At 39.9% G+C, this 24828-nt stretch overlaps 1 protein-coding gene across 1 annotated transcript in view; it reads right to left on the bottom strand.

Moving 5' to 3' along the window:
- Positions 1-22682, bottom strand: part of UNC5C (unc-5 netrin receptor C) — a 154761-nt gene extending 132079 nt beyond the window's left edge. The window contains exons 1-2 of the mRNA XM_042469705.1: positions 22648-22682; positions 15109-15224 (exon numbers count right to left, since the gene is read on the bottom strand). Coding sequence (XP_042325639.1) covers positions 15109-15224; positions 22648-22682 — 151 coding nt within the window. The remainder of the gene's footprint in view (positions 1-15108; positions 15225-22647) is intronic.
- Positions 22683-24828: the final 2146 nt, after the last annotated feature.

Raw genomic sequence — 24828 nt, 5'->3', positions numbered from 1 at the left:
GGGGGGATAGAGGCTCCCTTTCCCCTTTCCCAGAGGCACTCTGGGAAGACACAGGAAAGCCCAGGAGGCAAAGGAACTTGGGGGAATAGAGGCACTCTTGGAAGACACAGGAGAGCCCAGGAGGCAAAGGGACATGGGGGGAATAGAGGCTCCCTCTCCTTTCCCAGAGGGGAAAAGTGGCTAAGTGACTGATTGGCTGTGATGTCAAGCGCTTAGGCACTTGATTGACAGCTGCTTTTTTAAAAAAGAGGTTTTGGAAGGGCAATGGGAACGGGGAGCAAGACAGTCCACTTCAAATTACAACCGAGATAATTTCAATGGGAACGAGAACATGGGTCAAAAAAACCTGAGTCCGTTTGCCCCCTTTCGTAATGGGAACAAGGGAGCAGATTCAAATATGACTCGGGGAAAAATCCGAGTCAGAATCGCAGCAATATAAGCTGCTTTTTCCCCCAGTGGGAATGGGGCCTAGGATTTCAAATAGTTGCCATGTCAGACTCATCCCAGGTCTTGAGATTTCAGGGCCAAAATCTGAGACTACTATGCAGGCCCTTGTGATGTCACTGGAGGCTGACCCCAGTAATGTTTCTAAGCATGACAGATAAGCATGATAGCAAAAAAGAGCATCAAGTAGCTCACAGCATGTCATTCAAATAAAAACCTCAAGGTCTAACAAATTGGAAAATCTTGTTCAAGATTAAATGTCCCATGAATTGCATTGAACCTCCACTCCCACCACCACCAAGAGAAAGTAACTCTTAGCTGGTGTAACTTGTAGTAGCAGAAGCCATCAGCACAGAGGATTTTTATTTTCAAGACATTACTCTTGTCCTGAGATTTCTCCTCCTGCCTAGAGGTGTGGAGAAGAGGAGCTGAGAATTGGGATTTCAGAAACGTGATAAATCTGAACTCCAGTAAATCCAGGTAAGGAAGGGAAAGGGCCAATTGTTCTAAGATATCAGCTTGCAATCCTTTAAGCTTGCGTCTGTGCATAAAATATCCTTCATCTTGCTTTGATAATATTTTAGTTCTTTGCATTTGAAAATGAGGAACTAGTTTATACATTCTGTGTTTTACCTTTAGGAACCTGATTGACAGACTGAATGAAAGTCTTTGATTTGGCTTTGATTTGGTTTAATAGTTTTTAAATAGTATTTGTAATTTTTATACAGTTTTATCGTTATGTATATATTGTATTTTTATTCTGTACTGCTGTATTGTTGTATTCTTTTGTTCTGTACACCACTTTGATCAACACGGAAAAGCGGTATAGAAATAAACTTTATTATTATTATTATTATTATTATTAGTAGTAGTAGTAGTAATAATTTCAAGTTGAAGGCTTTCACGGCTGGCATCCATAGTTTTCTGTGGATTTTCCAGGCTATGTAGCTGCATTCTGGAAGAGTTTATTCTTGATGTTTCACCTGCATCTGTGGCTGGCATCTTGAAGATGCCAGCCACAGATGCAAGTGAAATGTCAGGAATAAACTCTTTCACATTGTGACTACATAACCCAGAAAACCCACTGAAAAGTAGGAATAATTGCTCTTTTAGACCAATAGTCCCCAAATCCTCAGGAATAGCCATGTTCACTGGTGGAGTCTGATTTTTGTAGTCCAAAATGTAATTATTCCATAAGTAGGGTCAGAATCTAGGTGCAGGGCTCAGCCTACCAAGCTACAGCCTAAAGTTTAGGGAAGAAAAAATGCTGAGTGAGTGAAGAAATGTGGCTGTTTCCTGTCCCATTCCATATTTCTATGCATACATTTATTCCCTGGGAACAGAGATAATCTTTTGCCAGTTCACTACTTCTACATGCTGACTGAGTATAGCACTGAACAATTCAATGGGGCTGTTATGATGAAGCTAAGAAACTGAGCAGTCTTGCACACCAGGAGATCAACTAAGATGGGGAAAAAGTTTTAAATGAGTTGTTTTGTCTAGTTGCTGGCAAAGGAGAATCAGCATCACTCATCCGTTTATAGACACAAAATCCACAACTGAATAACTGCCAGTAACCTCTGAGAAAAACCCAGGAAATTGCACATTTGCATACATTAATATATTTGCATAAATTCAAACACCAGGGCTCAGAAGCATGTGCTTTCCATTTAAAGTTATGTCATAACAAACTTAATTGTAGGGGAATAATTGCATGAGTTTGCAAAGACCAGAAAGCTCAATAAGTGCTGCATGCTGTATAAAAACCCAGTAATTAAAAATTGGTAATGGAATGCCTTGTGCTTTCATTTAGGCTTTTGCTATTTGCCATGATGAGCAGCAATAATTGTACAACATTCTAGGATGGTGGAAGTCATTCCTTGACCTTGTGATTCTCTATTCTGAACACAGAAATGATATAACAGAATGTTCTGCCTTGTGGAAAGACTAAAGTTCTAGGTTCCCTACCTTAGTTTCTCCAGGAAGGGATGGGAAAGATTATTATCTAAAGTATGCTGCTGCCAAACCTTATTAAGAACATCCAGGGTTGTGTATGTGTGTCTGTTTGAGCACATGCATGCTTCTTAAGAAAATCCCACACTAGACTCATATCTATAATAATTTTTAAATATGATTTGAGCTACTGATGCTGTCTTGCTGTCTGCTGATTCCAATGGGAAAAGCAAATAGCTGTATATTTATAGATTTTTTTTAAAAAAAAATTAGGAATCCCAAAATGGGCAAAGTCTTGCAATCCTGCGGAGAGCTAATGTACATCCAACACCTCCATGTATTCCCTGGATGTGCTTCCATTCTATGAAGCTTGTGTGAATACTCATGAGGTATCATGTATGAAACCTTCCTCCAGATTCTATGAAAACTATTCCTCAAAATTCTTGGAGTTTGGGGGAAAGCGTTCAAATATTCTTCCAGTTCTACTTTTGATAACATTTTGATGAACCTTAAAGCACATCAGAAAGTAAAAGGCACTACCAACCTGCTAATTTAATTAGACGTTTAAACAGATTTGCAGGCTGAGAAACAAGGTATGCACAAAAACCCATATGTTTTATCAGCACAGTATAATTCCTCTGCAATGCTTTGTGATATTTGAATATAGGTAAAATACTGTAGAGGAATGTTGATTTTCTTCTTCAATGGGAAGAAAACTTGCCCTATTTATTAATCTTTGCATGTGAAACAAAATAGTCAAGGATTTATATTCTTAATATTATTCCAAAACCAACATTAAGACTTTTTGGAGTTTCTTGCAACCACTTTTGGATATTTTCTAAACATGCCTAGATACAGAGAGTATTTATTCCTGTTTGTCTCTGCCTGGGCTTAGCTCCTTCTACTGTTTAGTGTAACGCCTCAAATCTGTGTTGATATAAAACTGCCTTTACATAAATGCTGTTTGTATGATTAAGGACCTTGCCAAATCAAGGATAGGTGTACATTCATAGACTCTTTCAGACTAAATGCACAAAGGGAACAGAGTGGGCCCAGAATATTCCTGGTAAAAAAGAACAAACACAACCATCCTGTTTCATCCCTTTTGCAAGCATTCAGGAAAAAGATTTGAATGGTACTCCAAAATCTACCAAAGAAGTTAAGCAGATCTGTTTTATCAAAGCAACTGCATTAAGGGAACTTCTCTAAGTCATTAATGAAATCTTTCCTTAATTGTATCTGACATTGGTAGCAAATATGTACATGTATCTACATTACCATTCCCAGACCCACACAGAGTCATAGCTTGAGAACATTGGGTGAGAGTGCCTCACCAGCTGCATATATGCTTTCCCACAGACTCAGTCAGCCACGGTTGCTGGAAATTACTTCCACCATCCAGTCAGAATCATCAAGTTAGAAGGGGCCCCAGAGGCCATTGAATCTAACCCACACATCACCACCACTGAATGGAGGAAATAGCACCCCCAGCAGGTTAATGCCTAGCCTCATTTGATGACATCCCAAGAAAGAGATCTCACATTTCTCTATGTAAAGAAGATCCTTCCACTGTTCATTCAAACATTCAAAGTACACAGACTTTCAGGGAAGGTAACAGGTTTCTGTCCTCCTTCCTCCAGTCTCTGAAACCTCCATCAGTACCAAGATTCAGTGCAGGGTGGTTACTATACAGAGACTCCAGGACAAAACAGATGGCCCGGATGGAGCGGGCTTGTTCCGCTCTGGCGGTGTTTGCGCTGGGACTCCGGTGACCAAATGTACCTGGTCACAATCTGGGCTGCCACCATGGTCCTAAACAAGGCCACTGAAAGGGAGTGGATCAATCCGCTCCTTCTTGGCCCGATTCGTCCGTGATGGTGTGGCATTGGTCACATTCAGGACATGAGCCATCTAAACACCATTCCCCCAATGCGTCCTGAAGCCAGCACTTTTGGCCTATCTGCTTTGGGCCTCTCTCCCCCCACCCTTACTATAGAGGAGAGGAGAGGAGAGGAGAGCTTAGGGCAGGAGCAAGAAAACATGGAGGAGAGGGAGGAACAGCAGCCACTCCAAGCATTTATTTATTTAATGTCCCACCTTTCTCCCAGGAAAGGACCTACAGTCGCACATAATACAGATTAAAACAGAACAGAAACAAAATCAGTCATGATGTTAAAAACACACACATTAAAACACTTTTTTAAAAGACTGCTTTAAAAAGCAGCAATGAATTAAAAGGTTTAAAAGTACAATGGGTCCTTGGTATCTGCTAGGATTTGGTTCCAAGACCTCTTATGGATATTCAAATGTGTGGATGCTCAAGTCCCATTATATACAATGTAGTAAAATGGTCTCCCTTACAGTACATAAAATAGCAAAATGAAGGTGGATACAGAGGGCCGATTGTATTTAAAAAAAAAAAATCAGAAGAAAAGTTAAAAAGTGAAGCACCTCTTAATAGAGACCCTTCCATAGTAACTAGTAAATGGTCAAAGGATTGTCTTTGATTTTCTTCAGTGATGAAAAGAGTGCATGCAAACTTGCCAGGTCAGAAATATCCCAGGGTCTCAGTTTTCAGGGCAAAAACCTGAGACCTAGGAATGATGACTTGTGATGTCACAGGTGGCACACCCAGCTGATGTCATTAAGCATGAGAGACAAAGCATCAACCACAGTTGCACAGAGTACACCATTCAAATAAAAAACACCAGGTACTTTTTAAATTGTGTTTTTTTATTTTAACATATTGTATTCTACCTCAAGCCTTGAGGAGAGGTAGGGAATGAATGAATGAATGAATGAATGAGCAAATGAGGAAAATATATAGGAAAAATATATGTACATTTTCCAGACAATACTCTCACCAGAGGTTTCTCCTCCTGAAAAATATCCCAGGGCATTTGGAGAGTTCATGCTAAGCCTTGCCAACCAAGAGGGACTTTTATTGCAGACCGACTCAGATTGTTGAATCCTTGCTGTCACATTTGTGAAGAATCATCTGTGTAACTTCTTCAGTTTCTATCTGTGGGATTTTTTTTTTGTTTTTGCAGTTTGCATAAATGGCTTTAAAAAAAAAAGTCTTAAAATTGCACAGGAGTGCTATCTTATGTGATTGTAAAACAAAAAACAAACGGCTTCCACTGTAAACAAGACCTTTCTAGTTTCTAAGAGTTTCTTTACATCAGTTCAAAGAAACACAGAGTGGAATGAAATATTAATCTAATCTAATCTAAAATAGGTCAAGTGACTCTCTCCCTCTGTTCTCCCCCATATTCCATGAACAATGGGGTGGCATGCATGTCCACAGAGGAAATTTATCAGGGAAAATAAAAGCCTCCCTTACTTTAGTGGCTTTTAACAATAGTTTTATCTATGGGAAATGGCAGATGAAGCTTTCCAAGGTATGACCGTTCGCTAATCTTTACTAAGGAAGCAAAAAACCAGGATGAGTGGGTAGTGGGAAAGTTGGCAACTCTTCACTGAATCACACAGTGTGAGCTGCACAGCTACCTGCTTTAGCTGCAGATCCTGCATTGAGAAGGGGATTTGACTGAATGACCCAGGAGGCCCCTTTCAATTCTATGATTCTAAGCCCAGATACAGGAGTTGGTATTTGTTTTTGTAGATGGAAAGTCTTTACTCAGAAATTATTACTATGGATTACTTACATTCTAAACATGTGTGAGCAGTATGAGCATCCTCCGTGAGTTTCTGAGCATTCTTTTGAAGCAAATCCACATACCCACACCAGTCAAAATAAAAACTGAACAACAGCAGTGATGAATTTATCATCATCTGTCTTCATAATTTCATTATCATCATCATCACCACCACCACCACCACCACTGACTGGCATATGAGTATTTGACTTGTTAGCTGATGGTGAAACCTTCAGTAACTTGGGTCAGTCTCTTTCACTTTAGTAACTTTGGTCAGTCTCTTTCATCTATCTTACAGGTTGTAGTGACTATTGAGTGCAGAAGAAGAAAGCTGTGCATGTTGCTCCAGAGAAAATGTGGGATAAAAATGTAAGTAATAATACAGACATAAAGTTTTGATAAACCTAACATATACATACACATGCCACACACACTCACTCACATGTGTGTGTGTATGTATGTGTATGTCTCTCTCTCTCTCTCTCTCTCTCTGTGTGTGTGTGTGTGTGCGTGTGCGCACACACATATATATTATACAGAGAAAGCAAGAGAGTTGGGGAGGAAGAGAGGGAACTGATAGTGGAAAATACAGAAACGATTAGTAAAAAAAACCTTGAAATTTTGCATTTCCTCATATTAGTGTGTTGCCGCAAAAAAGAGAAAACAACAACCTACCCCAAGAAAAACTTACAGAGTATTGTGGCATTCTGAAGCTTTATTTGGCATAAACCTCATAAGCTACAGCCCACTCTTTTGTATACTACAATAGTTGAATTAATTTCATTAATTAATTGCAGGTTGATGGGTTTTAGCAGTCTGTACAAAAAAGTGACCTCCCCATGCATTTTTCTTTACTTTCTGTGTATAAAATTATATTTTTTTGTTGCTGTTTTCTTCAAGTCATTAACACCTATCAGGGCATTTTCTTGGCAGAATTTGCTCAGAGCGGGTTTGCCTTTGCCTTCCTCTGTGGCTGAGAGAGTGTGACTGCCCAAGGTCACCTAGTAGGTTTCCATGGCTGGCTGGGGTTTCTTCCCTGGTTTCCCAGTGTCCTAGTCCAACATCTGAACCATTATGCCATGCTGACTCTCTATAATGATGCTACCCCATCATTAAAAAAACAAAACACCAGTAACACACATTATTCTTTACCAGTTTAGTCTGCTCTGTATGCTTTGCTGTTCTTAATGGTGTTCGTTTATCTGGCTAATCTCTTACTGCCACTTTTCCTGCACCCTGTTTTTGCAACCCCTCTCTCACTTTCCTCCTTAATTCTCCACCTTGACTTCAGCAAATCTTTAAATAATTCAGTTTTTTAATGTGAAATATAAAGCTAGCATGACATTTGGAGACTACTGCATTGTTAATTCTGCTTTTATTTCTTTTTATTATCTCCTTTCCCCCCGCTTTGTCTTCTTTTAAAAGATTGTTATAAAAGTGAGGAAGGACTGTTCTTTTTTATACAGTGACCTTGTTCAGATGACTGCTTCTCAGGAGCATGCTGAAAGTGTACTGAGTACACTTAGAGATGTACACAAAATCTATATCTAGATGTCTTCCCTTCTCCACCTCTTATGCTTGCCTGATTCTGTGACACACACATAGAGAAACATAGTTTTCAAAGATGTTTAAGTCCTCAGGATTCTATGCATCAGCATTGCTACCTGTTCAGATGTGGAAATCTGGTTTTAAGTGGAGAAGGAACCAAGACACTTCTGAGTGTTCAATCATAGCTCTGTATGCACTGTAGCATCATGATGCCCCTGTTGGGAATAATTGCTCTTGCTACCTAGCACCAGTGAGATAGGCATGTATTTTAGCTATGCTGAGGACATCCGGTTGCCATTTCTCTCCCATCCCTTAATATAGTTGCTATATAACATGTATACAGGAAGGGACTTGTAAAGATACAATTTGTCTGCCTGGGACAGAAGAAAATAATGTTTTGGTTCCAGTTGCAAGAGATCTAATTTATCTGGGAACTTAGGAAGCACAAACTACATTACAGCACTGATTTCATCAGTCTGAAAGCTTGCCTAACTTCTTAGGGGTGGCAGCAGATGTGTAGGCTAGAGGTCTAGAATGCTGATAGAGAGGAGAATGGACATCGTGCGGAGTTCTCTCTCTCCCGCCTTTGTAGGGTATAGCAAAATCCAATCATCTTTTTCTGTTAGACATATTTTACACAAATATTATCTGTGAATGATGAAAAATAGAAGGCCTGCAAATGAATGAGAATGTCTCAGTCGAAAAATAGGGGTGGGACATGTCTTGTCCTTTTATGAATCTGCAGGAAGAAAATGTAAAAAGAACGTATTTTTTGCTGTCCTAGTAGAAGAGTGTCTTGGGGTCCCTCCTCCATTTTGTTTCTCAGAAGAATGTACCCTTTCCGGCTTTAATCATCACTTCTTCCCTGCGCCATGCTGTTTGAATGAGAATCAATTAAACTGTGAGATCTCTCAGTTTGGTAATGCACCTTCAGCCTCAATAGTAAGTTAAGTGGAAGAGAAACACAATATTTTAAGCCTTCTCCCCAATTTCTATACCCCATGCTAGGCTCGAAAATTAACGAATGGACTTCGGAGGTATTGGGTTCCTCAGGATGGGTCTTACAGATAAACATTTTAGTTGCTACAATATAAATTTGAATGCTAATCTCAAACACTGTCAAATGTGCACAGGTGTTCTATTCATAATTTACATATATTTGACTAAGGCCTCTTTCAATCTTTCCAGACCATTCTTAGAAGACACCATTGAAAGCTGAGTAGCAGAGGAGGATCACATGTTAGGAATGTAAAGAAAGGGTCCTACACACATTCAGATATTCTATCAAAAAAAAATGACGAATAGATGTGAGATCTTCCCATGATGGTACTTTTTAAAATGTTACATAGGAAATTTTATGTTTTGTTAGAACAAAAATTTCGCACTCCCAAGCCTAGATTTTCTGCATTTTCCCAATTTTTTGCAAAATTATCCCCCCAACCCACAAAAAAAACTGTTCTAAAAGTGCAAAGAAGTCAAAAATGTACAAAAAGTCCTCATGATATACAACGTGGTAAGAAAAAAAATCAAAAATTTCTTCTTGCATGCAGGACAGAAATTAATAAAGATTTGTACACCTTCTCACAACATGTACTTTTCCTTTTGTAATTTGAAGAATGAAATATCTTCTCTTCATGGTGTTACCTTTTAGGATTCCCAGTCTGAGAACAATTACATATATCCAGTTGGACATGTGTAGGAAGATGCAGATATCTGTAAGAACAGAGATCATAGTAGAGACATGAAAGGTCTTTCTTTTGCCTTTTCTTTGTGCCATTAAGGATATAAAAAGGATTGTGATGCACATAACTTCATTTTTTTTAAAAAGGCCGGAACCCATTAAGTGGAATCCTGGTTGATTGATGCCAGTCACAAAATATGGATACATGAACATATGGCATAGCTTTAATACTTAGAAAGGTACAAGAAGGTTTATATGGACTGCACCTATGATAGCTGAGAAATATATTTAACAGTTTGGACATGTGGTAACTTCCTCTCATAGTTTGGAAGTTCAGAAATTAAGGTATTCACCAAATCTGAACTACATGGACTGTTTTGAAGGCAGGCCAGAGAGTGCTCTTGAAGTTTTGAGGGCAATATATTTTTTAAAACTGTTTCCATGAACAAGAAAATAGGTATCTATGGCTTTTGCCTGCAGAGTTGCCATTAGGTTGTTCTAGTTTTGAAGTGCAGTTGATTGCAAAGATTTGCAGATGCAGTCTAAAGCTAAATCTGCAATGCAGAAAGAATGGGGTTGACACGGCTTTAACAGCCATGGGTTCATGCTATGTAATTCTTAGATTTGTAGATTTGTGAAATATTAAACTCTTTCGTGTGAGAGGCTCTGGTGCCATAACGAATAAAAATCCTAGGATTCCATAGCATTGAACTATGGCAGTTAAAGTGGTGTTTAGCCCTACTGTTTTCTGCAGTGCAGATGTAGCCAAATGACTCAAAAGTCAGATGACTACAGCTTTACAAAACAAAGCTGGGTGGTGGCAACACAGCTTTTTGGAGTCACAAAGAGGTGCTCCCTAGAAAAAAATTAATTCAGGTTTGCAAATGGGGGTTGTATATTCTACTGGTACTTGCCAATGGAGGATAAAAAAATGAATATATTAGTGATTTTTTGTAAAAACAAACAAACATGATTTTTGCCCTGGCTTTTCTGAGAATGTTTGTAGTGTTAGGGCTTATTGGGTTCTGTTGAAGTGTGGCAATTTATACTAATACATTCACAACATTGGAATTTCAATCCAGCTGAAGGACAATGTTTCAACAACAAAAACAGACAAAATGCTGAGAAATGATGAGGTTGAAAACAGAGGCTGAAAAATTCCTTTAGAATAATTAATATAATGGCAGTCTGAGCTCCACATACTTGAGTATTTGGCAGTACTCTGGTTGTTTAATTACATTTCTCTTGCCCTTTTTTAAAAAGTGAGGGAAGAGCAGGGAAAGCCACAATAATTTCTTAGGCCTGTTATACAGACAAAATAAACTGCTTTGAGTCACGGGGAGTTGGTGTTTCAAGATGCATGGTCCTAAGAGTCCAGAGCCGCACCAAGCACACTCCTCCGGGCTGCAGCGTTGCTTTGGTGCGCTTCTGGACTTTAGGACGCATGCATCATTGAAACACCATACCTCCACTGTGACTCGAAGAGCTGTATTTTGGCTGTCTGTACCAGGCCTAGGTTATCTAGTAGGTATATAAATGTATTTCCTAACGTACTGTGTCACTTGGCAAAGACAAACCAGTTTTCTGGTAAATCATAAATAAAGAATCTGTCTGGGAGAAAAAATCATTGTTTGAAGACGAGGTCTTGTCATAACTAAATGGTATCAGAATCGAAATCTGGCTCTCTGGCCACTAGAACAAACTTGAGTGTACTACTCTGGATAGCATGATGATGAGCATTATCTTCAGTAAATGTACTGGGAGCTGTCAATGAAAATGAATGTTGTTTTCCAGTCACCAGGAATTAGCAGGCAATGCTTATTTAATTATAAAACATAGTATGCTTGTTTAGTTCCACGGTCTCTTTGCGGATTGCAATTAAATGACCAAAAGAAAAAAGATGTGCCCTGTGGCTATTCAAGGGAAATGACTTCATCTCTAATGGATACACTTTACTATGCTTTGTGTAGGTGTATATCTGAGGACCACTCCCACAAGCTTCCTATTGGCATAAATTGTCTTGGACAGTTTTAGTCATAGTTAGAGCAAGCCTAGTGATATTATTGGGATTTAGGGGCAATTTTGACAAAGAATACTCCTGAATTTCAGTGGGCTTAGTCAAAGTAGGACAAATATAATAAGACTTCGTCCATGCCATTGGATCTATAAGACATTTTCAATATTTGGGAAGCAAGCACAAATCCTAAAGAATAGGGTAGACAGCAAGTAAAGAAAAACCAGTGATTTAAAATTTTGCCTAAACATCTTCATATATTCTCTAAACAAATCCAGAAACTGCAAATTAGGGTCCATGTAACTGTAAATATAAATCTTTATATTTGAACAAGGATCAAATTAGTTTATCATTTACATTAAAACACCTCCTTAAGAGAGTGTTTCTGTACAAGACATGGATGCCTTTAAAATTGACTGTAGGATTAGCAGGCCTATATTAATATGAGTTATTAAGCTGAGGAAAAACTAGACCTAACTCAATGACAAACAACTTGTGACTCCAGATTTTGCTGGATTGCAACTCCATGATCCTACATAATTGCTTTACAGTCTAGGTCTGATGGCTATTCAGCAATATAAGTTTAAAACCATCCTGCTTATAGATACTGGGCTGTGTGCAAATGGTCCTGAGAACTTACATTACTAGCAATTCACAAATAAAACAAACAAGAGATTGGTAAATTTGGTGCTCTCCTACTCAGGAGGAATTTTAAGCAGTTCAAAAGAAGTAAAAGGTTGCATCTGGCAAATGATATTAATCTTTTCCATAGGAATGGTCTCCGCCTTAAATCCAGTTTTTTTTCCCATGCTTTACCACTACCTTCAGTGGCTTGCATTTGTGTACAATCAGAATCCATTAAGAAACTCTCTTGGTTTTATAAACAGTTAAAGACTGCTTTTAAATGACTATAGAAAGGTTTGCATTCATCTAATAACAGTATGAGAAGCTGTGGAGGTCCATGAAACACACAGACCTCTCAATTTACTCATGTCCATAACGACATGGTGTAACTCTAGCTATGAAGATAGATACATGATAGCAATCTATCCATCCCTTTACACATCATGGTTTGTTCTTATCTGTCTTTCACAAAGCTATGGGCTGCAGGAAAAAGTCTTTCATATCCTTTGTAATCTGGATGCAGGAAAATATAGGTGTACCTACAGTAAAGAAGGTAGTTGGCTGACATTTAATCTTCATGAGACTGACACGATGACGAGAGCTAACCTTTGCAGTATTTTTTGAGTTTGATATTCTGTGCGCTTTATGATGTCCTCACCGGCGTCCGTCACTGAGTTAACGATAACTGCTTCAGAGGCGAGAAAAGAGGAGATGGAGAAAAAGGCCTCAGGATTGTCAGCCCTCTTACGGATGATCTGTCAATAGTTACTGCTCCCTCATCCTTTACAACGTGAGGAAGGGTTTGTCTTGGGCATTGCAAATGCTCTTGCATTTGACAGAAGCAGTTAAAAGAAGTCTGCAAAGAGCTTTTGCAACTAAATTGCTATAATTCCTCCTCTTAAAAGCAAGATCATTGTCTGGGTTTTAAGATCCCAACATGATTTGTCCCGAAATTCCAATTCATCCAGCAATTTGCTGGTTGCTTCATGTAAAACATTTTCCATCATTTTTACATACCAGAAAAAAGCCAGTGTCTATAATTAAAACATAGCTATAGAAGACTGTAGTTTTAAACGGTTCCAGTGAAATTCAGTCTACTGTGACCTCCACTTCCAGCTGCACACAGTTATACAAAATATTCTCAGAGCCATAAAGAAATCTGCAACATAGAATTGAAGATGAATACACAGTGGGTAGTAGTATTATGAAATAAACAATGACCCCATGTGTATACCAGCATCCGCATTGCTCATTTCCACTCCATCCATCCAAAGTGCATCCTACCTAATCAACCAATGCAGACTATGGGAAGTAAAAATGCAAGCAAACAATAAAAAAACAACCCAATAAAATCAGATTTAGAAAACAGTTGTGCCACACTAAATGGCTGAAATCAGGTGGTTCTCCCTTCCCTTAGGCACCACCACCTCCTGCTGAGTCTCCCCTACCAAGTTGCTCAAAAAGTCAATTGCTCTACATACCAATGGCTTTGCCAGAATAAAGCCATCTAGACCAGAGAATAAACAAGAAGGGGTAACCCTTTCTACTCACTGACCCATCCCGGGTGGAGTAACTACCAGGTCCTCCTAGTTGAAAAATCAGGTTGGGCAACCAAGCCTGCCCATTTATGTTTGCATGACAAGAGATCTTTATTTTAGTTTAGTTGCCTATTAAGACATCAGAGATGCCTACACACACCTGTGGGCTGAGGAGAGGATTGAAAAAAAACAAAATACTTTGCCAAACTGGGTTTTGAGGTAGGTTTCTTTCCCACCGCAGATGAAAGCATGATTATTGCATGGAGATCACAACACATTAGTGACCACCACTGAACCAATTGTGCCTTTCTCCTCCGGTTCTGCACAGTTCTGTGTCATTGTTATTTCCTGGATTTTATCTTGCACTATAACATTTTCATGAATCTGTCCAGAAAGCATAGATACTACAGCTATGCCTCTGTGGATGGCTATATGATGTCTCTAGGCTAAGACACTGGAAAACTGAATGATATTGTTGTTGTTTTAACGACACCCTCAAGTTGATCCCCGCTCAGATGAGTCTGGGGGACATATCCAAAGATTCCCTTGTTGTCCCTATCCACTCTGTCCCTGTACATTTATACTTGTGGCCTCCTAAAGAATCCATCCATCAGCAGTGGCCTTCTCCAACTTCTACCTCTCTCCTAGAATATGTTTTTTTTTCCCAATGAATCAATGCTTTCCCCAGATTGGCCAAAGCGGATCTGTGTAAGGACCCACTTTGTTTTCTTCTTTTTTTTTTTTTTTTGGCGTCCACAACCTAGCACTGTCTCCCCAGCACCATATCTCAAATGAATTGGTTTTCTCCTATCTGCTTTCCTACTGTCACACTCTTGCAATCCAGACATGGTAATAGAGAATACAATGCTTGTACATTCTCAACTCTTCTGCCAGTTGTATATCTTGTTTTATACATACTTTGTATTCTTTGATATATTGTATATCTTTGAATAGAGTAGACTCTTACATTCATGGCTGCTGGGGTTTCCGTTGGTTTCTACGCTTTTGTTTCGAATGCCATGTAGATTTTGATTTAAGATTGCATGGAAGAAGATTGTACTAATCACCAGTAATAACCCATGTGGTGGTAGGCAGTTGCAAGTTCTCACATCTTTCCCCATGGTTGAACAATTTATCTAGTAACAGTCATTTCACCTCCTGTGAACAGAATGAGTGCTCGGAAATGTGTTAAAAAAATTAATACAATCAATAACAGTAAAAAATGAATCTAGGTTACTGAGTCCAGAAGATTACCCAGAAATGTTAGAGGCACCTCAAGTAAACTAAGAACCAGTGCCGCGCTATTTTAAAAAGTCTGTCCTTATTGGCCTCCAGTATTATAACTGATGGTGTAGTAATCCTGATGTTGAGAAATAAATTGGTCTGCTGGAATGTTTTCGTTGTAATTTTGGCATATGCTTCGGTGGTTTGCCATAGGCAGGAAAGCTTTCTTAACTTTAAAACTTGCCAAATCTCACAAGGTTTATTTTGGAAACACTCATCAGCTATAATCTTCTAAGAATCCCTGTTAATTTAGAAAAGGAATAGAAGTCTTTATAATAGTTATGTATTTATTTCTCCTGAAAATAAAAGCTTAAAAGCATTACTCGAGATCAAGTTTATGTTATATGTAATCTGTTCCTTAACGTTCTCCTTTGATTTTCTTTCTCACAGATGATGACTTTTTTTCACGAACTCCCAAGAAAGCTTCCCTTCGGATCTTCCAGACCCGCTGCCACACTTCCTCATAGAGCCTGAGAAGCCTACAGGGGAAGAACAAGCCTGTGAATCTTTATTGTAAAGCTAGTCCTGCTACACAGATCGAACTTCAAATGCAACGGTGAATGGGGTTTCACCAAAGGATAATGGGGTATATGAAAGAGTTGAGGAAACCTCTGGTTAAGCTGTTGTATTGTTTGACGGAATGTACTAATTAGCTATGGTGGGTAGACGGTTTTAAAAGATCTCTGCATTAGGAGTTTCTGTGACTCAAGCTGCAAGGGAGAGAAAACTGTAACGTTTAGGTGAAGAGAGGAAGGCAAAATCATCATCATCATCATCATCATCATCAGCATCATCATCATCATCATCATAAATCATCAGCATCAATACAAGTTGTTATATTTTCCTCCCGCCTCTCCCAGGTGATCGAGGTGGGATTACAACCCAATAGAAATGTAAAATAAAGTACAAATAAATAAAATATATAACAATTACATTAAATAATACAGGTGAAGCAATAAAGTTTCTTTTTCAGAGCTTTTATTTGGCCTAAAAAAAAAATCCAGGTTATCACATGGCTTTAACATGCATCTAGATCATAATGCAACTCGAGCTAAACCTAATTTTAGACCATTCATTATCTCTTGATAAAGCTCAGAGTCTCGCTTCATAAGTTGTTTACTAAGGTACGAAATTAGAATAGCTGATGAAAGAATGCAAACAAAAAAGTGAGACCTACACATAATATCTTCTGTATATACAAATAAAGTAATGCTGGTTTGAACCAGGTTTACATTTTGTGGATATGTAATACACAATAATACATGTTGTATGTGAATTTCTGATTACAAGTAATATGTAGACTGTAGCAATTGTATGGGTTGTTTTTTCATTACCACACGTTGATGCCATAGGTGAAGGGAAAAGCAGACTGAAATCAAAGATGGGGTTTACCAAATATCCCATGAGCCATAAACATGTTTGTGCCAATAATGGTGATTCTTTTGGTTTTGAAAGATAGTAATCAATACATGAGTCACATATAAGATAGAGAGTGGATCCTTGGCAGTCTTCAGCAATGAAAAATAACGCACTACCAAGCAAGGTGAAAAAAAATGTTCTTTCATATGGGAATGGCACCATCATCTAACTAATTACTCAGAAAAAATATGATCAAGTCTTGGAAGTCTCATAGAATTGGTTTATTTCTATTCAGCTTATTTATTTGAAGTTGTTCACAAACATACACTTTTATTAGAATAAAAAGGGGATGTGCAAAATTTTTGGATTAAGAAAATGGTGAATGGATTAGTCGGGCCACTTCTAAGTCAGTTTGATGGGAAATAATTAACATTAAATTGCATAATACAGTGCACCCTTGCGTTACGCGGGATCTGTTCGGGACTCCCCCGTGTAAACCAATTCACGCCTATGCTCACGCCCCATTTAATGAAGGGGCTCATGCAACGTGGGGGCAGGGCAGCATCACCCCCACGGGAGCACACCCCATTATCTCTATTGGATGCGCCACTGGAGCACACCCCATTACTCCAGATGGGATGTGCCACCCCAATTCCTCCTGCGTGGCTTTCAGTATACTGCTGAAGGGCCAAGTAAAGTGTGCCCCAGGTATGAATGGGGCGCACTGTAACTTTTCGATAAATCAGCAGAAGTAACTAAGGAAAAAATACAATTATAACAAAAATGGTCAAAGATAAGTGCTTAGTTCATGTAGATGCAAATGCAATAACAACAAAATAAACAGAGAGCCCCAAACCATGTTTGGCATGTAACTAAATTCCCTCATTTAAAGCATAATGTTCATAGTTAGAGAACGTGGCACAAATACAGGTAGTATTTCACGAACACTTTTTCTTTAGCAACGACCATTTCTATCCAACCTCATAGCGGAAGAGTGGGAATAAAACTTCAGTTTGGCCCTCCATATTGTGGGAGATAGGGGTGCAGAACCCCATAAAAGTGGGAAATACAAATATGGCAACGCCTCCCAAAAGATGCAGCAGCTGCAGCCACCAGGTTGCCAAGGGCCTAACCTCCTGGCCCCATCTCCCCTCCGCGCTGTCATGCACCCGCACCATATTTACCTCTCTTGGCCACCTGTGCCATGAGTACCGTTGCCAAATTATCTAAATGTCTCCACGTCCTGCTACTGTGAATTTGAAGTTAATCAACCTTTTCCCCTGATACTCCGTTGCCCCTCCATACCTCTCTCAGCCAGGCTAGAACTGCACACCTCTCTTATGTGGCTAATCTGGCAGAGGCAAGGAGAGAGAAAGTAGTGCTAGTTGCGCCAAGAGAGGAATGAGCATGAGGTAGTCATCAAGATTGAGAGTGGAGGGGAAATGAAGGGAATAGTCTAAGCTGGCGAGAGGTGGTAGTGCTTGTGGCCAAGGAGGGAGGTACAAGGAGGTGTTATTGGCCACATGGTTTAGTTAAGCAGCAGCGACAAACTTGCAAGTAATCAAAATTCAATATAAAACCCGCAAAATTGAAAGACAGTGTTCACAAATTCGTGGCCTTAAAAAATATATAATTGGAAAACAAGGTTATTGAGTTTCCAGCCTCCCCTCCAAAGCTGGCGCAGTGTTAATCATGTAATGCAGCCATTCAAATCAAACCACAAGGTTGCGAGTTTCAAGACCAGCAAAAGGCCCAAGCTCGACCAAGCTTTCATCCTTCGAGGGTCGCTAAAATGAGTAACACAACCGGGTGGGGGCAAATTAGCTTACTTGCTAATTAGCTTAATCTTGCTGTTCACCAGCTATGAGGCTTTGGAATAGCGTAATAAAATAAATAAACAAATGATTATTATTAATTATAAAATATAATATAAATGAAAGACTTTTTTGCGGAAGAAACTGTCCAGTCTTTCAGACCATCGGCAAGTTGTCTACATGTTTCTTGATAACCAACCTAGGCATGCTGTATATCTTCCCCATCATGTGTTCTATTCGAATAGCTTTGCATTTGCTTATGGGAGAAGTCACCAAGGAAGACTAAACACAGATTGGGAGGAAAAAGGCCACAACTTTATTAAACCAAAACAAAACAGGGGTAAGGGTTGGCCGGATCCGGTATCAATCAAACTCCTGGTGGTTTGATAACCAAATTGTTTGGTCATTGGCCAGCTTTCGGATGAATATATAGGGTCATGTAAACGACCTATCGAAGGCATGTAAAACCGGGATGATTTGCATGTTTTCTCTGTTAAGCCCTAGTCAACTGGGAGATGCTGAAGCAATGTGGGGCCCCCACATTTGGCCAGAAAACCACATGCCCTCATGGCTCCCGGTCCCTGAAGGAACATCCCTATCCAGTGCGACAACAGCCCGGGAAAACCACACCCCACCCCCCAGATCCAGGAACCTATGCTAAAACCTACCCCCCCAGAAAGTTGTGACAAGCACCCATCCAGGGAAGGGAGGGTTGGGAGATGAGTGAGAAGGCACACAAGAATACGGGCCACATGGCCTTTAACAGCCAAGCTCCAGAGGAGGCTGGGAAAGATGGAAGCACTTCCCTCTTTGGCCTCCCAGGCAAGTAATCTGCCCCGCCTGGGGAACTGAGGCAGCCAATCAAAGGGCACTTCCTCTCCCTGTGGCACACCGGAGATGTGTATCTCCCCAGTGCCAAGGGCAGAAGGCCACTTCTTCCTCCTCTCAAGGCCATGATAAGGTCACCACCCGTCCAGCATGCAAGGCTGCTGGGGAGCACAAGGCAAAGCCAAAAAAGGAACGCAAAACATGATGGCTTTTCCCCACAAAAGCAGCCAAGCTGCCTGGTAAGTCGGCTGGCCTTATTTTGTGAGAAAAATAATAAATGTGGGCAAGAAATTAAAGTATTGTCATAAGTCCAATAACGTGCTAACAGGCCTATACAGTAGTCCCGAGGAATATCAAAGGTACTTCCCAGTCAATATGGGTTATTGACATGTTCAACGCCAATCCAACTAGTGTAGTTTTGTTTTGTGTTATTCCTCCTTCACAATTCATCACCCTCTGAATAGATCACCTGATTCGCACTTCTTGTGTAAACATATTGCCCTTTAACAATCTTACTCATTTCCCCCATGTAAATATATAGCTAAGTAGAAAAGCATTGTGCAATTATGTCTTTTTGTCCTGCATTGCATATGAAAGTCAGACAATAAAATCAAGAATTATGTAGCATGTAAGGGTGCCCTGTGGATGTTGTTTTATTTTATTTCTCCTCAATTTTTTTTTGTTGGATGCTTAAATTCCTTAATAAACAGGCTTGTAACACCTGACATTAGCTGTTAACCAGAGAAGGAGATTGAGTTCCCATTTCTCCTTCTGTTGGCTATAGCGGCAACCAGTGTTTCAAATAACAGGAAGCAAAGCCCATCTTAAGTTTGGTTTCGGAAATGGGGCCATCTTAGAAGCAGATTTTTCTTCTAAGCCCCCAGATGAAGCGTACAGCAAACAAGACAAGCTAGTAGCAAAATACATGTGTGGAGTGGAAAGTCCTGATCATGCATTCTGCCCTAAAGCAGTTTAGTAAAGAGATTAGGGAGACGAAGGACCAGGGACATGAAATAAGGCGTAATGTGGAACATACTTTGGCATAGCAACTTAGCTGGGATTTGTAAATGTAAAGAGTAAGAGGAGAAAGGGAAGAGAAAGCAGGGGGGGGGGGGGTGTAGGGGGGGGGGGGAGGGCTCTGAAAGATTACGATTTTCCTTAACTCGGAAATGCTGGAAGTGCCAAGCAAGATGAAAATTTGCATTCAGGAAGTACATCTTTTTCTAACGTTTTTTCCCTTTTCTTGGTGAGAACACATTTCCTCATTGAATAAATAGAGCAACGGAGTGTAATATCGGCCTCAGCTTTAAGTGACGATGCAAAGAAATGGAGGTTAGTCATTTCAATTCCATTGAGAGTAATGGAAATATAGTCCTCGGAGGCACAATTATTTGAACAGGAAGAGTCTAGCCTACTTGCTGATTGAGCACAGAACATTATTAATCAGTATAAATTTTGTGGCAGCACAAATTTAAAACAGATAGGCAGAGTAATGTCTGGATTTATGAATGCAAAGTTTGCAAAACTAGGACATTTTCACACTACACATTCGTAACATATTTCCCACAATCTGACAGGGCTGCATCCTCGGAATCCCTGGGATTTTGCCAGTTTAGTGAGCATTAGAACCGAGAATGCTAAATATCCCTCCCTAAATTGCAATCCTAGTATTCCACAATATGTTTCATGACAGTTAACATGGATCATAGATCTATACTTGTAATCGAAGGGCCCTTTAGCAATCTTAGATTACATTCCATAGGGATAACCTGAGGAATACAAACCTAGAGATGTGAGGCTACCTGGTATCCACAAATCTCGATCCTTCAAAGCAGGGGTCCCCTGGAGGGAAAAATGTCTTGGCTAGCTAGCAAAACTAGAAGGCGCGTGTGTTTTCCTAGATAATCTTTCAAGATATGATTCGGGGTTGTTATTGTTAACATGTTGTAAAGTGTCATGGTTCTTGTAAGCACTGATAGAGATAGATATTGAAATATAGATTGTTGTTCCAGAGCACAATCTAATACACATTAGTGCAAAGAAAGTAGATGACTGAGAAAAGCTGGTTCACATTAGCTTTCAGTTTTGGTGACTTTATTATGCTTGCCCGTTGTAAACTTGAAGGAAGGTTCATCAACTTCTCCAGTGACTATACTTTGTCAAGGCATTCATCTACTGGAAGGAGAACTTAAATGGTGGTACCTCCATGCTTCAGAAGTGTGGCATTTACATCACCACCATCTAACAATATGGTGTGTGAACTGTCCAGGTGGGCCCGCGTAACGGATCAAGAGCCAATGTAATAGTGAGTAACCTTGATTGTCATAACTATAACACCCATATTGTCAGCCTTTATTTACAGAAATGATAGTTCTACCAAAAGCTAAACATCACTTTGATGGTCCAGCAATTCCATGGAATATTGCAAATATTGAAAGCCATGCTTTCCAAAATATATACCTGCATTCTCTCCCTAGGGCTGGAGTGTCATTTGTGGACAATAAATGTAATGGACAAATAAACCCTCCCCCACAACTTACTGATAATAATTGGAACTATTTTCTTTGAAGAGGTAGTGAGACAAACCAGATGACCGGACCAACCTGACAAGTTTTAAAAACCATCCTGCCGGAATTTACAAATTAATCTGAAGAACAGTAAACGTGTCTGAAATATAACTGTGACCAGAGACTCTTTATTATGAGATGATCAGATAAATACATCAGCATTATGTGCTGTAAATCAGCAAGTATAAATACATCTCTGTCAGAAACAGTTGTAAACAGCTTGGTTGTCAGCACATTAAAATACATGTGCTACATATAGGATGGAGAACCTTAGTGGGGAGTTTACGGCATGAAGTAATAATGACAACCTGCTAAACAAAGATATTCAAAACACTTGGTGCAGAATATGAAGGTAGTCTGCACTGGACCAAGGGGCTTCTAACCACTTTGAAGATGGGTTGTTTAGATGATACACAACCAGGAAAAACGAGTGGAAAGTGAATGAAGCCTCGTTAAAATACTGGAGGCAAAAAGAAGCGGGGATAATCCCGACTCAAGGCAGAAAATAATATTAAATTGCACTGGCATATAAACAGCACAGCACAAGTACACACAAAAGACTAAGGCAAAGCAAAACCATGAGCACCAATAAAGCAATGGATGTAATTCAAACAACACAAACAGACAGGGGCAAATGGGTGAAGAGGCATGTATTGTGCTTTTTGCTGGTATCAACCAGGAACATGCCATGCACTGTACAGGTGGTGCATTGCTCAACAGATTCAACAGGACGACCAGAAGGAGCAAAGTGAAGGTTGCAGGCAGTGTGGTTTGTGCGGTGAATGCACAAAATGGGGGGGCATGTGTGGGGAAATGACAATAATAATAATGGCACAGCACAGCTTGATGCGCATGGTTTTGGACAATCCCATAGGTGTTTGTGGCCCGCGGTGGGAGTGGGGCGGTGCAGACAGGTAGGGTTTTTGAAGTACTTGCAAAAACCCGGAGTGACTGCTTTTTTCTGTGTGTCGGCTCTGGCCCCATGGCTTCCATTTGTCTTAATAGTGGCATTTCAGACCAGTAATGAATCATTCCGCAATAACATCATGGATTAAAATATGGAATGCCAGCTTTGATTTGATATAAAATATAGGCATTTTCCTCTCCTTCATCATGTTTGATGATTTAAAATGCTGTCATTTGTAGTATCGCTCAGGTTCTTTTCTTGGTTCCTTCACATCCTCTTTGCTGGCTATTGTAAATGGAGTTTATCAGAGAAACATACGAAAGCAGCATTATACTGGGTCGGCCTAGTGGCTGATCTGGCCAGAATGGTTCAACTCTGAAATGGCAGGATCTAGCCTGTTTTCGTTGGGTTGGCTTTCCTAGGCTACCTAGAGGCCCCTGGTATTCCTGATGTACTCGGCATTTCGAGTACCAGCCAACCCATTTGCTTAGCTATGAAATCAAGAAGGCATTAACATGTTCAGAGTGGTAAATGGTATCACAAAGTAATGATCCTAAGGCCAATTCACGGTTGTGTAAATTACAAATTGCAACCACTAAGGAAAAAAACAATTTTAAAACAGCGTATCAATTTACATAAAATTTACAACAAAGTTGCCTTCCCAATGAAAAACACCCAGAATCAGGTCGACTTTAAAAACCTCCAACTTGAAACCCAGAGATTTTATTCTTAATTCCCATGCTCCACTACGCTTTCAAAAAGGAGTGATAGTTACACAAATATCCCTGTAGTAACAAGGTCCAATAGAAGAATACTCTAAACAACATAAACATTTTTTGTCAGGATACTTCCCGGGCGGTATGTAAAAGCAATAAACTAATGGTATGCGTCATACAATAGCTAGAAAGATTATAGAATGAGGATGATAATAATGAATAAATAATAGATTTATTTGTAGCCCACCCAATCACAGGATCCGGGAGGGTTTACAACAATAACAAATACATAGAAAATACAATAAAATTAAAAATTAATCCTTCCTGACCCCCCCCCCCCATCCCGTACACAAAAATTACAATGAAAAATCAGCATTAAAAACATAAAATACAAATAGGTTGAAAATAAGAAAAGAATTGGTGGACAGAGCGACGTGAATCACAGGTAACCGGGAGAGGAGCTAGGTTGGGAAGGGCGGCCCTGCTTACTGTCAGTCCAATAAATATTTGTAAAATCCAAATGTTAAGAGGATCTTAAGGGGGAATGAGAGGGAGCTGGCTACGAAAAAATGGCTGTTTACAACCAGGGGAATTTAAAGGACTAAACAGGAATAAGAAGGAATACCAGCTATACACGGTTGACAGATAAAAGGGCAGGGCAAAAACCTCTAAATCACTACCATAACATTGGGATGGGAGAAAACCAATAGCGAATGCGGCATCCATGGGAGGTTTCCTGAATAGGAATGTTGCCAGGACAGGTAAAGTTCAAGGGTAGAGCAAGCAAAATAGGCAAGGAGGTTTGTTGAAAAATCATAAATCAGGAAGCAAGGCATAACCAACAGAATGCTAACGCTAGAGGAAATAGGTCAAGTTGAGAAGAATGCAAGAATATCATTTAAACAATTAGAGAGAGGTTGAGTTCTGGAGAAGAAAGGAAAGAAAAGAAATCGTAAATCTTCCTTGTTGTGCTGTGTGCCCTTAAGGAGAATGTTAAGGGACCAAAATCCGGGGGGTTCTGAATGTCAGAATTTGTTTCGAAGGGGTTTGTCCCATGCCTTCCTCTGAGTCCCTGAGAGAAGTGTGGAGCTTTCCCCAAGGCATCCATGGTTTCCATGGCTCAGCAAGAGAGTAGTGTCCTCAGTGTCCTAATCCAAGTACCGCATCCACATGGGCCTCACTTACCCGATTAAGGTGTCCCATCTGTCCCTAAAATTACAAACTGTGGGGGGTGATGTAGCCTGGCTGAGGGACCTGCAGTGAGGGTCGTCCCTAATAAGGTGGCATGGGATTTTTGCGTTAGCTGACGCACTCACTGCAACAGAACGATACAATGTAGCAAATCATGGAGAGCAGAATCTAGGAGAAAAGGCAGCCTCGGGATACACAACAGGGAGCATACAGGAGAAAGATAGCAATTTACAAACCAGATCGTACTTTAGGAATTGGGATTAACAAACAGAAAGAAGTATAAAAAGAAGTGTCAATTTAAACTTGTTATCTTCACTCTCCACCATTGCTCCCCACGCTCATTATCCAGGACAATTCAGAAGTAGGCTACTCTGGCCCAAAATAAGTGTTCCTGAACAAGGTGGACAACAATTCCTCTACCTTTCTTTCTGTCCAAGTCCGTAGACCAATGGGTGCTCAAATATGTACCTACGTCCTAAAGAAAAGAGAGGAAAAAATGGACCACCTGCAAACTGCTCCACCCCCAGGGCTAACTGCAAGTAGGATACAGCAAGGCTTGAGTAAAGGACCTGTCATAATGATTAATTAGGAACAAATCCGAATTATCCCATTCAGGGGTTTCCACGAGACCGCCGATCACTGCACCGCAGTAAACAGAGCAAAAAGCCTTCCTGCTCACCTCCATTGACTGCAATAAATGC

The sequence above is a fragment of the Sceloporus undulatus genome, chromosome 5 (genome assembly GCF_019175285.1).
Source record: "Sceloporus undulatus isolate JIND9_A2432 ecotype Alabama chromosome 5, SceUnd_v1.1, whole genome shotgun sequence".
NCBI classification, from domain to species: Eukaryota; Metazoa; Chordata; class Lepidosauria; order Squamata; family Phrynosomatidae; genus Sceloporus; species Sceloporus undulatus.
The sequence above is the reverse complement of the archived record's forward strand: the minus strand, read 5'-3'. Positions and strand labels throughout refer to the sequence as shown.